This window comes from Genypterus blacodes, unplaced genomic scaffold, assembly GCF_046128005.1.
Source record: "Genypterus blacodes isolate CSIRO-AG114 ecotype Tasmania unplaced genomic scaffold, CSIRO-AGI_Gbla_v1 ptg000013l_1, whole genome shotgun sequence".
NCBI lineage: Eukaryota > Metazoa > Chordata > Actinopteri > Ophidiiformes > Ophidiidae > Genypterus > Genypterus blacodes.
Window position 1 is genome coordinate 292,146 of NW_027466827.1, and position 14,273 is coordinate 306,418.

Below are 14,273 nucleotides of genomic sequence, written 5' to 3' on the forward strand. Positions count from 1 at the left end.
TTGACACGCCCGGTAATGAGGCTCCTCACACAGATGGCCTCCCTTGCCCTATCCCTTGCTCTCTCTCTCTCTCACACACACACACACACACACACACACACAGGAGGTCCAAGCATTCCTATCCAGTAGCCATTGATGTTTCAAAGAAGATAAGGAAAAGTCAGCAAGCAGTTGAGTTATCTCATCTTTCTCTCGATGTTGAAAAAGCGTCCATCTTAACATCCAACACATTCATCATCATCAAACCTTCATCCCTGCTGAAGAGATGTGTTGCCTGTTGCATTAATTATTAGCTGCTGTATGGTACAGCCACAACTAACACACAGGCTACATCACAACCAACCACTCTCAGCCTGTAGCACGTGATTTACTGTTAAAGCGTCTGAGTTTGACCTAATAGACATGTAAAGTACTGTGTGTTTGCAGCTTTTGTGGCCTGTAAAATCATATGTTTACAATCTTAAACTTCATGTCACCATGTTAACACTTTCAGAGAGTTCAAATCCCAAAATAAGTCATGGGAGTGGAGTGGATAAGAAAGCATGAAAGCTAAGAAAACAGTCTAGCACTTCAAACAAAACAGCATCACTTCAAACATGTGGCAGGTCCATTAAGCCGCGCGCCTGTTTCCATTAGGCCGTTTCGGACTAATTAAGGCAAATTAGCTGCAGCCGTGAGCGCCGCTCCGTGGGGCGCGCGGGTTTGCTGGTGTATCGATTAGGAGTCTGATCGATCAAATATGCCGAAGTGACTCACCTCTGTGCTGAGCCTGACAGCATTGCCATAGCAACGCGGCCAGGAGCGCGAGCTGGCACGGCTTCATGGCGCGCAAACACCCGAACTTTGCCGAATTTTCTTTGAAGGGGTTCGAGTGCGCGCGCGTATAGAGTCCAAATGTCAATAGAAAAGTTTCAAAGAAAGTCTCTCTCTCTCTCTCTCTCTCTCTCTCCTCCTCCTCTTTCTTTCTCCTCTCTCCTCCCTCCGTCTCCTGGTCTGACCCTTGGAACGAGGGAGGGAAAGAGGAAAGGGACACGGTTGAAGAAGAACATGTGCGTTTTTTTTTTTTAAATCTAATTTTATTCCTTTTAAGTTCAGTTGTGCTGTTGTGGGGGTGCAAGCAAGATTACAAATTGTAATTAAAACAGCAGCACTGTTGCTAGAAAGAGAGAGAAAGATAAAAAGAATCAAACAAGTACCAATAATTTGTACTGTAATACTGAATTCAATTGTGTGTAATAAGTTCCTTTCCACCTCTTGGGCTATGAAATGGACTTTTCCACGCGGGGTCAGATCCTTTTTAATGGTACCAACATCTTGAATGAGTAGAGACTCTTTGAAAAAATCGTAATAAACTTTTTTAACTTTTTGGAATGTATTATTGCATTAGTTTGTGGACAACTGAGGGTTTTAGAAGGGAACAGACCAGCAAGTCTTTCTGAATGCGTAAAGCAATGCAACACATTGGCGTGCTGAAGAACTAGAACAGTCATGGTCGAAAGTTTTGAGAAGCTACACAGCAGAGACAGAGTTGCATCAGAGTGAGTTCAACTGCCAGAAAGCTGCATGGAAAAGAGAAGAAACAAAGACTTTAAACAGGACCAAACAGACCACAGAAGGACACGCGGCTGTTTAACAGAACACAGCAGGACAGGGCAGGAGACAGAGGAGTGCAGAAAGTTTGACTAAAGTTTAGTCCTTCAAGTTACACCCCTGCTCTGTGGCTCCTCCTGCTGTCCAACACAACTCACCACACACTGGGGCAAAACTGAGGCAGCACAGGAGCAGCCCGTTGGAGAAATGATGTAAAACAAAGTAAACATTCTTTGGGTAGAAAAGTTGCATTATTAAACTTCACTCCTGTTCGCTGGAGTTGCTTGAAGCCTGCTGGGTCTCTCTCCTTACCATCTTTTTATTCATATTATTCTGGATCGTATGGTCTGTTTCTGCCTGAAACAAGGCTGATTTAGGTCACTTAATGATTAATTAATAAGATCTGGGGTTAATGATGGACAGCAGTGGTTCTGCCTCAGTATCTGCTTTTGTGTAGAGGTCAATGAAGAAGAAGGAAAATCATGAACACACTTCTATTCTGTGTATGGATGTTTGCGTGTGTTTATATTCTATATGTCCCTGAAAAGTGTGTAAACTCTATCCTAAATAAAAGTTAGGTAAACTAAGTAACTCCCCTTTGGTGTCAGCCTCATGCTACATCCCCGAGTGTACTCATCTGTGCAGGCATTTAAGCTGTTTCCTCCATCATTTTGAGACACTGGCCTATTATAATGTTACAGCTCAGCAACTTGTCAATCACTCGGCCAACCTTTAAATGTTGCAAAATATGCAAACATGTGTGTACTCGGCTTGGGTACTTCTGCACATATTTCCGTGTGTGTCCCGAGTATTTGTGCCGTTTCCCCCATCTCACACACTTAGACGGGCTGACTTGGCCGGCGGCGAGGCTGAAGATGGGCTCTCTTCGCTGGGCTCGGAGGTCTGGCCGGCCCCCGGGTGCTGCTGGGTCTCTGTGGGGCTGGGTTGCATCACGGCTACAACTGGACTGGACAACAAGGTGAGTCACACACTTCTGAATTTTGTTGATACTAGCCTAAATAGGTTAAGCAGGGACATCCATGTCAAACGTGTGCATGCACAAATAGACAGATAGACAGTATTCATCAAGTGTCACCTTAACTGACCTCATTTTGACTGACAGATTCTTTCAGGATGGGGAGGAGATGGTGGTTCTGACCCAGAGCGACGAGTTAAACCAAACCTACACCGGAGACTATAGATCGCCTCTTAACAACGTAACAAACACAAGTCCAAGTTTGGAGGATACCCGAAAAGCTCGACCATCATCTGGAGAAAGCAGCCTGGATCTAAATGAGCATGACAACAGACCAGAGCCAAACCTCACCGAACCCACCTGCACCACATGGCAGGATCGTCCCGGTCTGAAAGATACCAGAGCGACAGTCATCCTTGCCGGACCCAGAACCATCACCATCACCTCAGCTGTATCAACTCCAGATTCACTTTGGGTCAAAACCAGACGTGACTATGCCAGAGGAAGATCAGGGTCCATTGAGATGCAAGCTGACAAGACCTTCAGTGAGGAGAACCTACGCTTCAATCAGAAGATACAAGAGAGATACAAGAAGAAACCCTACAGGCTTGCTGGAGAACTCAGGTGGAACATACAGAACCGAAGATGTGCTGATAAGGAGGAGGGGGATGAGTTGGTGGAGGGTTCACCTCAGATCTCTACCAGTGGAGGAGGTTTGAGTCCTCCTCCCACCATAACCACCTGGGAGGCTGGCTGGAACGTCACCAACGCAATACAGGTACACAATATGTGCAGTGGACATAGTTTTTCATAGTTCATTACACTAAATTAATTGGTACATTTATCAGTTTATTAACCCGAACCAGCATATTTCAGATTATTTTATAGCTGCTTAACATTCCCAGTCAGTACCACGACTTTTTGCATGTATTCCTTTCCTTCTTCAGATGCAGCCATTGCTCTCAATTCACAAAAGTACACTACAAAAATTGTTGATGCAGGAGTGAGCTTAGTATCAAGCCTGAATCATCTGCCTCAGTCTTGCAGAGGCTTTCCCCACACGTTCTCCATCATATCCCTGCTGCGCTGCACGCTCGCCTTCACTATGGCAACACTCCGGCCTGTTGTCAGTGCCAAGCCGATGGCACTGACTTTGTAACGGCCTTTTGAGGTGTGCCAGGAAGGATTATCACACTGGTGGAAAAGCTGAGCTTGAATGGTTTAGGCTGAACACCCAGAATGGGAGGATCTGGGCCGAACTAAGCTCCGCCTTCAAACTCCTCCTCATTCCATGCTGCATCATTATTCCTGTGGTACAGTATTCTGCCATGTATAACAATATTCAGTTATACATTAATGATCCCTAGACGATCTGTGTCCCATAAGCGACTTATAAGAAGTTAATTGGTGGATTCGTGGCCCTGCATTTGACTTCTTCACAGCTCCATTTGGTTCCTCGGATTGGAGACACAATCTGAGACCTTTATACCTAAATATAATGCAGTCATTATACTAATCTTTAAAGTAACAGCTGTAGTTTTCAGCATTTATATCATCCAACTAAGCTGCATTCTCTACAGTGTTTCATTTAAAACATCAGTGCTGTTGGATTCCTCTGGGTTTGCTTTGTATTTGCATGATTTTAAAACTATATTGCACATCATTCCTCATTTTCTGTCTCATTTTCCTAAAACTAATGCAATAATTTACACAAGTACTTTCCAGTACATTAGACAGAATACAAAGCATACTGCCAAAGACATTTTACTCACAATTATGTTCCGTTGTTATATGTTGGTGTGCAGGCTGTTTGGCAGGTGCTCTCCGGTCTTACATAATTAAAGTGTGTCCTTGCGACTGTAATGCTAAAAGCTTATTATGCTTTCTCCTTATGCATCGACAGTTTTTCCCACCCTCAGTTTGTCTTATTGTGGACTGATCCACATCCAGGTCTTCAGAAATGAATGTCAAGCTTCACATATCCTTTTGTTCATCTTCTTCTCTGGTGCTCTGAAATGTGCAGGATTCAACAGCCCACTCACCATTTTTTGTTTTGTTCATCATTAGTATAAACAGATTGTATTTGTCTTTTATTGCGACTTAGATAAGGATCAGAGGAGATTAATTCCAAATTGCTTGTTAGCTTCTTCTGTAAATACAAATGCACACAAATGCAATCCAATACAAATAGATGCAGATTTAACTCAAATATCTTATGGTAAACAGGCTTTTATTCACCATTAACAGAGTTGTCAGTACATAAACAGTACACTCTAACTATACCAGCATATGACAGATAACATACAAACACATACTTCCAGTGCTTATTTATTGATGTTAGTCCGTCTATCTGTGTGCCAGGATTTTCCAGTTTTCATTAGAGTCCAAGATTCTGTTACAAACAACCAATCTCTTATGTTTGGATGGGGAATATCTTTCTGAGGCTTTGTATAGATTCCAGTTTCTTGATCGCCTATTTAAATCTATAAACTGTGACTTCTGTGACCGCAATGCTTTCAACTATATTTTAATTAGTCTGTCTCCAATTCCAGACTGAAATGAAGAGTCTATTCAAAGTCTGGCACACACAAGGTGTCTGTACACACCTCTATTTTTCTTGCCAGCATATTTCCAACACTGCTACAAAGTATTATTATCCGCTGTCCATCCAAATAGGAGGATACGTTTAGGTAAGACGGCCACATGAACTGCCTCAGAAATTGTATTGATTAAGATAAATCCTTGATGACTCTTTAATGAAAGCTAATCCTGAGTTCAATGTAATGATAAAAAAAAAAGCACAGAGAGACATTTCTGATTTATAAGTGGAGGAATCAGATGAAAAATAAGAATAAATCAAAATAGACAAATGAACAGCAGCATTATTTCCTCTCAAGGCTAAAAAGAAAATATGTATTTTCTAGTGGTGTATTGCCAATTTAACTGTCTGCCTGCCAGCTTAATAAAGTTTTTATTAGACAGCAAATTCGCTGCCAAAAATGCAAAAAACATCTCCAGATCTCAAGGCTCCTGGCTTGGGAATATTATGGAATTATGAATTCCATTCTGACTGTTAATGAGGCAGCCCCAGTTTGTGTCTCTTCATGGGATATTTTGTCTCTCGCACTCAAAGAGGATGATATTAATTAACTGTCTCTGCTGAAGAGTAAAGTTTTACTTTCAACTGGATTGAAAATTCATGATTCAAGTTGTTAATGTGACCTGTGAGGACACATGAGCCACAGGGAAATTAAGAATAGCCCCATTTTGTTTTGAAAGGATTGCTGTCAAAACCTACTTGCTCATGCTGCCAAATCTTTCCCAAGACTCTGCAAGAGAGCCAGGCTGACAAAATGCTGCAGGTTAGACAACAACGCAAACGCTGGATGGTTAACAACGCAAACATCAATATACAGTTTCAAAACATCATCCTCATCTTCATCATAGAATCTCGGAATAAGGTGATTCCACCATTAGATTTATAATCTCTATGTCTCCTTGTCTACTCCACAGGGATATCAGTGAGACATAGACACACGCGTGGAATGAATGGCTTTAATTCCTCAGTTTGCAGAATATACATGAAGCTTTGTATAATCAGACTATGAGGAAAGTGCTTTACAAGCAAAGAAAATGTGCTTGTAAACGAACAGTGTGCACAGCAGTGCTGCAACACGAGATGAAAGAAAGGGGGTCATTGTTATTTTTACCACATTAAATCATTGCAAATGTCTCGAGATAAAGACCTAAACGAATATAAGAACATGCTAATCTCTCACTTTGTCCCCTTTCATTTTGTTGTCCATTAATCCTTTCGGCTGGGCGACACAAATACAACCATCAACATCACCATCACTATCATCCTCATTATAATTATTCCCAGAAGTGTCATCTTTATCATAATCATGAATGGAATACGAATTGCTGTTGCTATCACCACGATCACGGTCGGTGCATAGCAACATAAATCTCCTCATTATATTGCAACAAAATACGCGGAAATTACACAAAACCACCAAGACTTTGAAACAATATAACAGATCCATCGCCTCGGTTTGTCACTTGCAAAGGTTAACACACCGTGGAATTCAGACAAGGGAGTCAAACAACTTGGATTACATTCAGGGTTAAGGTTTTAGACATGATTCAAAAAAATGACAACTCCAGCCTTTTAAATGTCAAACCTCTGTCTGTCTTCAGCCCCATAATCCTCTCAAGGTGGGGAGACACATTCCTCTCACTTTGAGTGCACAGAGCGTGTACTTGCATAAGATATCCTGCATGACCTAAAGGACATGGGTTCAAATCTCTCACCCAGAGGAGGAAGTGTAATCATCTTTTATTTTTTCTGCACCGCTGCGACATCCTTCACTATATGTTCCAATTAAACAGGGTGTTTCTTTAAATCAGTATTAGACCGAGCTTAAACGGTTTAAAATCTCTGGAGATATCCCCAAAATTACAAAATATGGGAGGAACGATTTTTATAAATGTGTATAAACAATCATACTAATAACATATCAATTATAAGCATCACACAGCTTCCTTAAAATGGTTAAACAAGCTGATAAATAACAGTTTAGACACAGTGAGAGCTTGTTTTCAAGGGGAAAATTGGGGTATTTAAGTGTAATTGTGTGAAAAGTGTGACACCCCATCAACAAAAATTAAGAGAAATGTTATCCTCCTCCTTCGCAGCTCTGCAATTAGGCCTCTATTTTCTCTCATAGTGCCTCTTTGTGTTGGGTCTGCTTCAGGTTGTGCTCAGAGTAACCAATGAGGAATTAGCTGGCAAAAACACAGAGGGAGAGAGAGAGAGAGATAGAGAGAGAGAGAGAGAGAGAGGAGGGAGATGAGATCAGATACTTGAGCGTCAGATTCCTCTCAAACTGCTTTCATCCTCACCAGCTCCATTTTAACATCAAAGCTCCCTCTGCGTATACGCATTCGCCCAACAGACACCAGTTACCAAATAGTAACTTGAAAGAGATGATATGAGCGTGTCTGTTTACGGTTCCACAGCGTGCGCGTGTGTGTGTGTGTGTGTGTGACTATGTGTGTGTGTGATGTGCTTCCACAACTCTCTGAGTGAGACTCCGTGTTCAAACATGAAAACCTCACCAGATCCATCAAAGTAGCTTGTTGTCTCCTGTGATCACCCTTCATACTCCTCCTCTTCTTCCTTCTTCATCCAACTGCGTCACACCTCTCCCTCCTCCTCCTCCTTCTCCTCCTCCTCATCCTTCTCCCATCTTCTTCTTCTTCTTCCTCTTTTCTCTTCTCTCTGGCAGCTTCGATCACTCTCTCTTGGTGTCGGGCCAAAGCTCTCCTCTCCTCTCCTCTCCTCTCCTCTCCTTTCCTCTCCTCTCCTCTTCTCTTCTCTTCTCTTCTCTCCTCTCCTCTCCTCTCCACTCTCCTCTCCTCCTCGTCCTGCTGCTCCTGCAGCTCCCTTGCATCCTCAGAGTCTCCGGGCTCCTGGCCAAATCTCTTCCCTCGCCTTCTTATTGTCCAACCCTTGATGATCCTTTCTCTGCCGTGCTGCCACTTTCCACTTCTCTCCTCCTCCTCCGCCTCATCATCATCCTTTTACTTCCTGCAAAGTTTTTGCACTTTCACATTTCCAGCAATAATTTCACAAATGAGGGATGATGGTGTGATTATAGAGAGAGGAATTGCAGAGTGGAATTGTAATTGTATTATTGGATCTCAGTTTGCAACATGGAGCCTCAGTTTCTACCTATGTTACAATATTTAAACTAAACCTGTGTAACCTTTGACAAAATGATGACATTTTGTATTGTTATGCGTTTCTATTTTCAAACATTAATATCAGTGTCAGTCAGACTCTAATATCTATCTGCCCAACCTAAGATCTGTTTGAAGTGTTGCTATTTCTGGAAAATAAAGTGACATTTATCATAAACCTGTTTGCCTGTTGAGACAACTGAGAAAACTTTCTTTGTTCCATAAATCATCCAATTAGTGAGACTTTTGGTGACTTCTTTCAGCTTGTGTGTGTGTGTGTGTGTGTGTGTGTGTGTGTGTGTGTTTTATTCAACAAATGTTCCCAGGTGTGCAGATTGCATCTACACTTGACTAGTTGTGTCTCAGAGCTACACATCTACATCATGCCTCTCTCTTTCTCTCTCTCTCTCTCTCAGGGTATCTTTGTGCTGGGTTTACCCTTCGCTCTGGTCCGTTCGGGTTATCTGGGTCTGGCTCTGTTGGTTCTGTCAGCTTGGGTCTGTAACCACACAGGGAAGATCCTGGTGTCCTGTCTGTACGAAGAAGAAGAACAAAGGTTTGGTGTCTACTTTATTCTTCTTCACTCCCATTTTAGCGACACAGTTTGAGCCCCTGTAGGTGGCGCTCTCCCTCTCCCTTTCCCTCTGTCTCTCTCTCTCTCTCTAAGCTATGACTGCTGGGAACTCTGCTCTCTGTGGTTTCATTCTTCTGTTGTGTTCAGACACTCCAGGGAATCTAAACTCCATTGTGGCAGGAACACAAAGACTCTTTAAAGTGGCTCCAACTAATATTTTCAGTCTGTTTATTCAGCATGGCGAACATCAAGACGGATTATGAAAACACCACGTGTTCACTGCAACATTTAAGTCTTTGCAAGAAGTTCATGTTCAACTATCTGAGGGAACAATCGAGAGCCAAAGGAAGAAAGATTAGCTGGACATCGTTTATGATAATGAAACCTGGATGTGTTTGTGTGTTTTTAGTGGACAGGTTGTCCGTGTGCGGAGCAGCTACCAGGACGTAGTGGAGGCCTGCTGCAGGGGACTCTGCCCCAAGTGGTCTGGCCCGGGGGGGTGGATCATTAATGTAGCCCAGGTAGGACGGATGTTTTCTTTGACATTGGCAAAACGTAAAAATGATCTGTTTTGGTTTGGGTACCAGGCTGTGCTGAGCCGATTGCTTCCGTCTCATCAAGCCAAGTCATCAAATCCCTGGCGCCGCTTCAAACAGAGCTGGTACACACACACACACACACACACACACCAGGAGCCAGGCTGGGGTTTTGAAATTGTAACGCACTGATCAGCCCAAACATGTATCAAATAGCAATAAGATCTAACTGTTTATAATTTACACAGTGCAGAAGTCTGGAACCCACACGGGACGAAAGCCACGCATACTCACATTTACCAAATTGTTAGGGTGAGGACATTCATACAAAATGAGAGGGAACGTGATGATTTTGGTGTCATGTGATTGCTTCCTGACCCCTCACATCATTATTGTTGGACCATGGGACAGAAAAAAGAAAGATCTGACATTTACAGATATTCTCCAGCTCTAAATCTTCTTCTTTGGAGATTATGATCATTTATCCAAAGCATTTTAAGGGCAAAATGCCTATGAATGATGACACACGCAAACAACAAACCTACACACAGAACTGACAAACACACAAGAGAGAACACACAGGCCTGTTATGAATCAATTAACAAGATGAGAAGTATCATTATACAAGATGAGATTTTGATTGAAGTGAGGTGCTATATATAGTATACATTATGTGTGTGTGTGGGTGTTTTTCCTATTTCATTTTAGTTTTGTGTCTTGTGAGATTTCTTCTTAATATAAATGCCAATACACAGTTCCGAGACTAAATTTGATTAATTTAACTTTTATATTGCTCTAAAGTAATAAAGCTGAAGAGTGAAAGTTAGTTACTGCACAAGGAAAACAACTTTCTGTGTGTCTGTCTGTGTGTGTGTGTGTGTGTGTGTGTGTGTGTCCAGGTCATTGAGCTGATGATGACCTGCACTCTGTACCTGGTGGTCTCGAACAGCCTGTTGTCAGACAGTCTGTCCGGACTGGCTGTGCCTCCGTCCGGCTGCTCCCTGGTGTCTCTGGTGTTCCTGCTGCCCTGCCTGCTGCTGACTGACCTCAGACCGGTGTCCACACTCAGCCTGCTCTGCTCCCTGGCTCACATGCTGATCAGGTGAGCGAACAACCAGCAGTTTACAAAGAGATTTATTCTACTCAGCTTGAGATTTTATCATCATTACAAATTTCTCTCTGTTTCCTATCAGCCTGCTGGTCATCCTGTACTGTCTGAGTCGAGCCAGCAGCTGGTCTTGGTCCTCTCTGCCTCTGTCTGTGGATCCTGAGGACTTCCTGGTCTCCGTGGGCGTCATCATCTTCTCGTACACCTCTCAGATCTTCCTCCCTCCCTTAGAGGGCAGCATGGAGGACAGAGGAAGGTTTAACGCCATGCTGGGGTGGACACACGTCTCCGCATGCATCATGAAAACAACCTTTTCCCTGCTGGTTGGTGCCATCTATAACTTTCACTCTGAAACTACGACTGATCCTTTAATCATTCTCCAATTCAATAACTTAAAGAATGTGGCAGAAAGTATTTTAATTCTGACAGAAATACAAAATCAAGCTTTACTTCATTTGACTCAACATACAGGAAATAGAAAGGATGGATCAGGGGGGAAATTAAACGAGTGTTGTTTCATTGATTGTCTTCCTCCTCCGCCAGGCTGTGTTGACATGGGGCGCAGAGACGCGTGAGGTCATCACAGACAATCTCCCCTCTGACCTTCGACCTCTTGTAAACCTGTGCCTTCTGGCCAAAGCCCTGCTGTCCTACCCTCTGCCTTTCTACTCGGCTGCTGAAATCCTTCAAAGCTGTCTGCTCGGAGGTGAGTATGATTGACAAAGGACTTGTATCGTCAAAATGCTTCGACGGGGCCTCGCCAAAGTATCAGTCTTCACATATAAAATATACACAAACTTTACTGATGCCACAGAGCTGAAAGCGACTCCAGTAGATTCTTCTTCGCCACAGTTTTTTGATTTATTCTCCATTTCCGTGTTCTGTTTTGTGTTCCGCAGCACTCCTACACCACAGATCAGAGGTAAACGCTGACGTTTTCACTCCCTTACCTTTATCTGATGAGTGTATCTGCTTGTTACCTCACCGACGAAGACTTGGAATGAGACATAAAATGAAAAACATCACGTCTCGGCCTTGTTTTGGCTCGATCCGAAGTGCAGAGGAAGAGGCTCAGTGCCACTAAAAACGTGTGGGAGCAGCGGATGAAACATTTCCTTTTAAGCAAACTGACTAATCAACAGAGTGGGCCAAGGTATCAGATTTATTGATCACGACCACGTATGAGCCACATCCAGTTGAAAAACTTCGCCCACGTTCCCCGACTGAAAGTCACCGTCAGATTGAAAGTCCTAATTTGTGTGTGATGAGGTGTTTTATGAATACTTTACTGCCTCTATCAAAGGCAAACACTAAGGGGATCTTTTTATCAGTCCATTGAAGAATTTTCATTATTCAATTGCAATCCCTTAACATCTACATTTTTCAAGTTATGATAACAAAAATGGAGATCACAAGGGCCTTAGGAAAGTCATATTTCTTCTACGCATTTATAAACACTCTGTGGAGCTGTAGCCTGGAGGTCAGAGACGCACTGTAGCTAGAGATCCCCTTGAAGAGAACCAACCTTGGATGCTACCGTTGCCCCTGAGCAAGGCATTTACTCCCAGCGGTTGCTCAGGTGGCTGTAGAGGAAGATGTGGTTAAACTGGGCAGCTCCCAGGTGAGAAACGAGTGAATATAAAGTACAAGTAAGAGCAGAGCTGTAAGAGAGAACAATCACTCATTCGACTTGCACTCGTTACCCGCAATCCTTCCTGATTCTCTGATTTCAATCTCCTCCACCCAGATGCCGCTGTGTCGCCGAGCTCCAAGTGCGGAGGTCGAGGTGTGTCTCGCCCTGCCCTGTTGCTCCGCGCCGCCTTGCTGATGACATCATATCTGCTGGCGCTGCTGGTCCCCAGATTCTCCCTGTTGATGGGTTTGACAGGCAGCGTGACCGGGGCAGCCATGACACTCATACTGCCGTGCCTGTTTCACCTCCGACTGCAGTGGGGTCGCCTGGCTGCCAAGGACCGAGCGGTGGATGTGTGTATACTGAGTGCGGGGGGCGTCTGCAGTGTATCCGGGGTGATTTGCTCCTTGAAAAGATTGCTGGAGGGGCTGTAGGAGACATGGACCGACAAATAAAATCTGTCCTTATAATATCTGAAACATCATAAAGAACAAAATATAAGAATTAAAACAGATTTTTACGACACACAATATGCATGTATGTTCACTTTGTTAAATGTCATCAGTGGAGTTTTGCAATTTATATCTCTGTAAATTAATAATTGTTTGTGTTTCAGCTATTATCAAAATAAAATATCTTCTTGTGTTGTTGTAGTGGTTGAGATATGACTCAGAAGTGGATATATGTGTGTGTGTGTGTGTGTGTGTGTGTGTGTGTGTGTGTGTGTGTGTGTGTGTGTGTGTGTGTGTGTGTGTGTGTGTGTGTGTGTGTGTGTGTGTGTGTGTGTGTGTGTGTGTGTGTGTGTGTGTGTGTGTGTGTGTGTGTGTGTGTGTGTGTGTGTGTGTGTGTGTGTGTCTTGCCCGTATGTCTTGCCCGCTTTAGTAAGCTGAGGGACAGGAAGTTCATGAGCGCAGATGATCGAGATGTCTGTTGGATTCCACCTTTTTCCTTCCCACAACACGTCTCGGTGTCTAGCAGGTTTCGATTAGGCGGGATAAGATCTCAGCCTTTCGCTCTCACCTCCAAAATCTGGAGACGGGAGATGCCAGTCAGGTGTGTGTGTGGGTGTGTGTGTGTGTGTACGTACGTGTCTGGCCTGTAGAAGACGAACAAGCTCATTTGTCTAATCTGTGTGTGTTTCGCCTTTGGTTTGACACCTGCATATGTGATCGCAACCCCCGTGTGGTAAGGGGGCGGAACCGAGATGAGGAGAAAAAAAAGGAGGAAGAAAAAAACACACCAGAGGAGATTCATTTTTCACACTATTAAATCATCTACTGAATGAAAATGTGAAACAGGAGAGGTAAGAAAAATGAGGAGCGGAAAGATAAGAGTGGGAGAGCACGAGAAAGAAGCAAAACAAAGGAAATGAATCACTGATGAATTAAATAAGGTCAAGTGAAAGAGAAAGTTGCTGAGAGTAGAAGAAAGTTTTTCGTTTTCCTTGTTGCATTTTGATTGCAGGAGGATGTTTCAGGCAGCTGGTGGACCACCGGAGTCACAAATGGACGCCTGCAAACACACACAAACACACACCCACTATAACCAAGGACATTGAGGAGAGAAGGGCGATGGAGTCAACCGGTGCATGCGTCCTGTGTTGGTGCTGGAGGTTCACACGTTGGTAATGACTTCTCAACAAGGCGTGAAACGCTCCTGTTGATGGGACGGGACGAGAAAAGGGGGCAGAAACTTCAAGCAAGGGGACGCTTCTCTGTTGATTGTGTGGAAAAGAGAACAGGATGCTGGGGATGGGACCAGGAACACCATAACACCACCTCTCTCTCTCTCTCTCTCTCTCTCTCTCTCTCTCTCTCTCTCTCTGGTCTGATAGTTGTGTTACAGGACGCACTTGGTTGCAACACTAAAGCTAATCATGCACACACACACACGCACGCACACACACTGTGGGAAAATAAAGTATTTCACTATGAAATATTCTGAGCCAACATAATAATGAACCAAAGTAAAGCTGAAGATCAACTTTGAGCGCCACGCCCTGTTCCTATTGTTCAAAACAAAAGAGCCACAGGGGGCCATGAGGCGTTCACTGTCCCTCTTTGTTTTGTACTGTTCTCACTGTATATATAATAGAGAGGTACAGTAGTTAA

At 43.5% G+C, this 14,273-nt stretch overlaps 2 protein-coding genes across 2 annotated transcripts in view; one reads left to right on the forward strand and one right to left on the reverse strand.

Moving 5' to 3' along the window:
- lama2 (laminin, alpha 2) overlaps positions 1 to 878 on the reverse strand; it is a 116,838-nt gene extending 115,960 nt beyond the window's left edge. Inside the window, exon 1 of the mRNA XM_076167803.1 lies at positions 757 to 878. Coding sequence (XP_076023918.1) covers positions 757 to 823 — 67 coding nt within the window. The 5' untranslated portion in view covers positions 824 to 878. The remainder of the gene's footprint in view (positions 1 to 756) is intronic.
- A 1,587-nt stretch (positions 879 to 2,465) lies between these two features.
- On the forward strand, positions 2,466 to 12,668 carry LOC143013563 (vesicular inhibitory amino acid transporter-like). The gene is made up of 8 exons (XM_076167245.1): positions 2,466 to 2,569; positions 2,714 to 3,344; positions 8,728 to 8,867; positions 9,295 to 9,406; positions 10,321 to 10,523; positions 10,615 to 10,852; positions 11,073 to 11,235; positions 12,277 to 12,668. Exons 1-8 carry the CDS (start codon positions 2,466 to 2,468, stop codon positions 12,594 to 12,596), a joined length of 1,911 nt encoding a protein of 636 aa, XP_076023360.1. The 3' UTR covers positions 12,597 to 12,668.
- Positions 12,669 to 14,273: the final 1,605 nt, after the last annotated feature.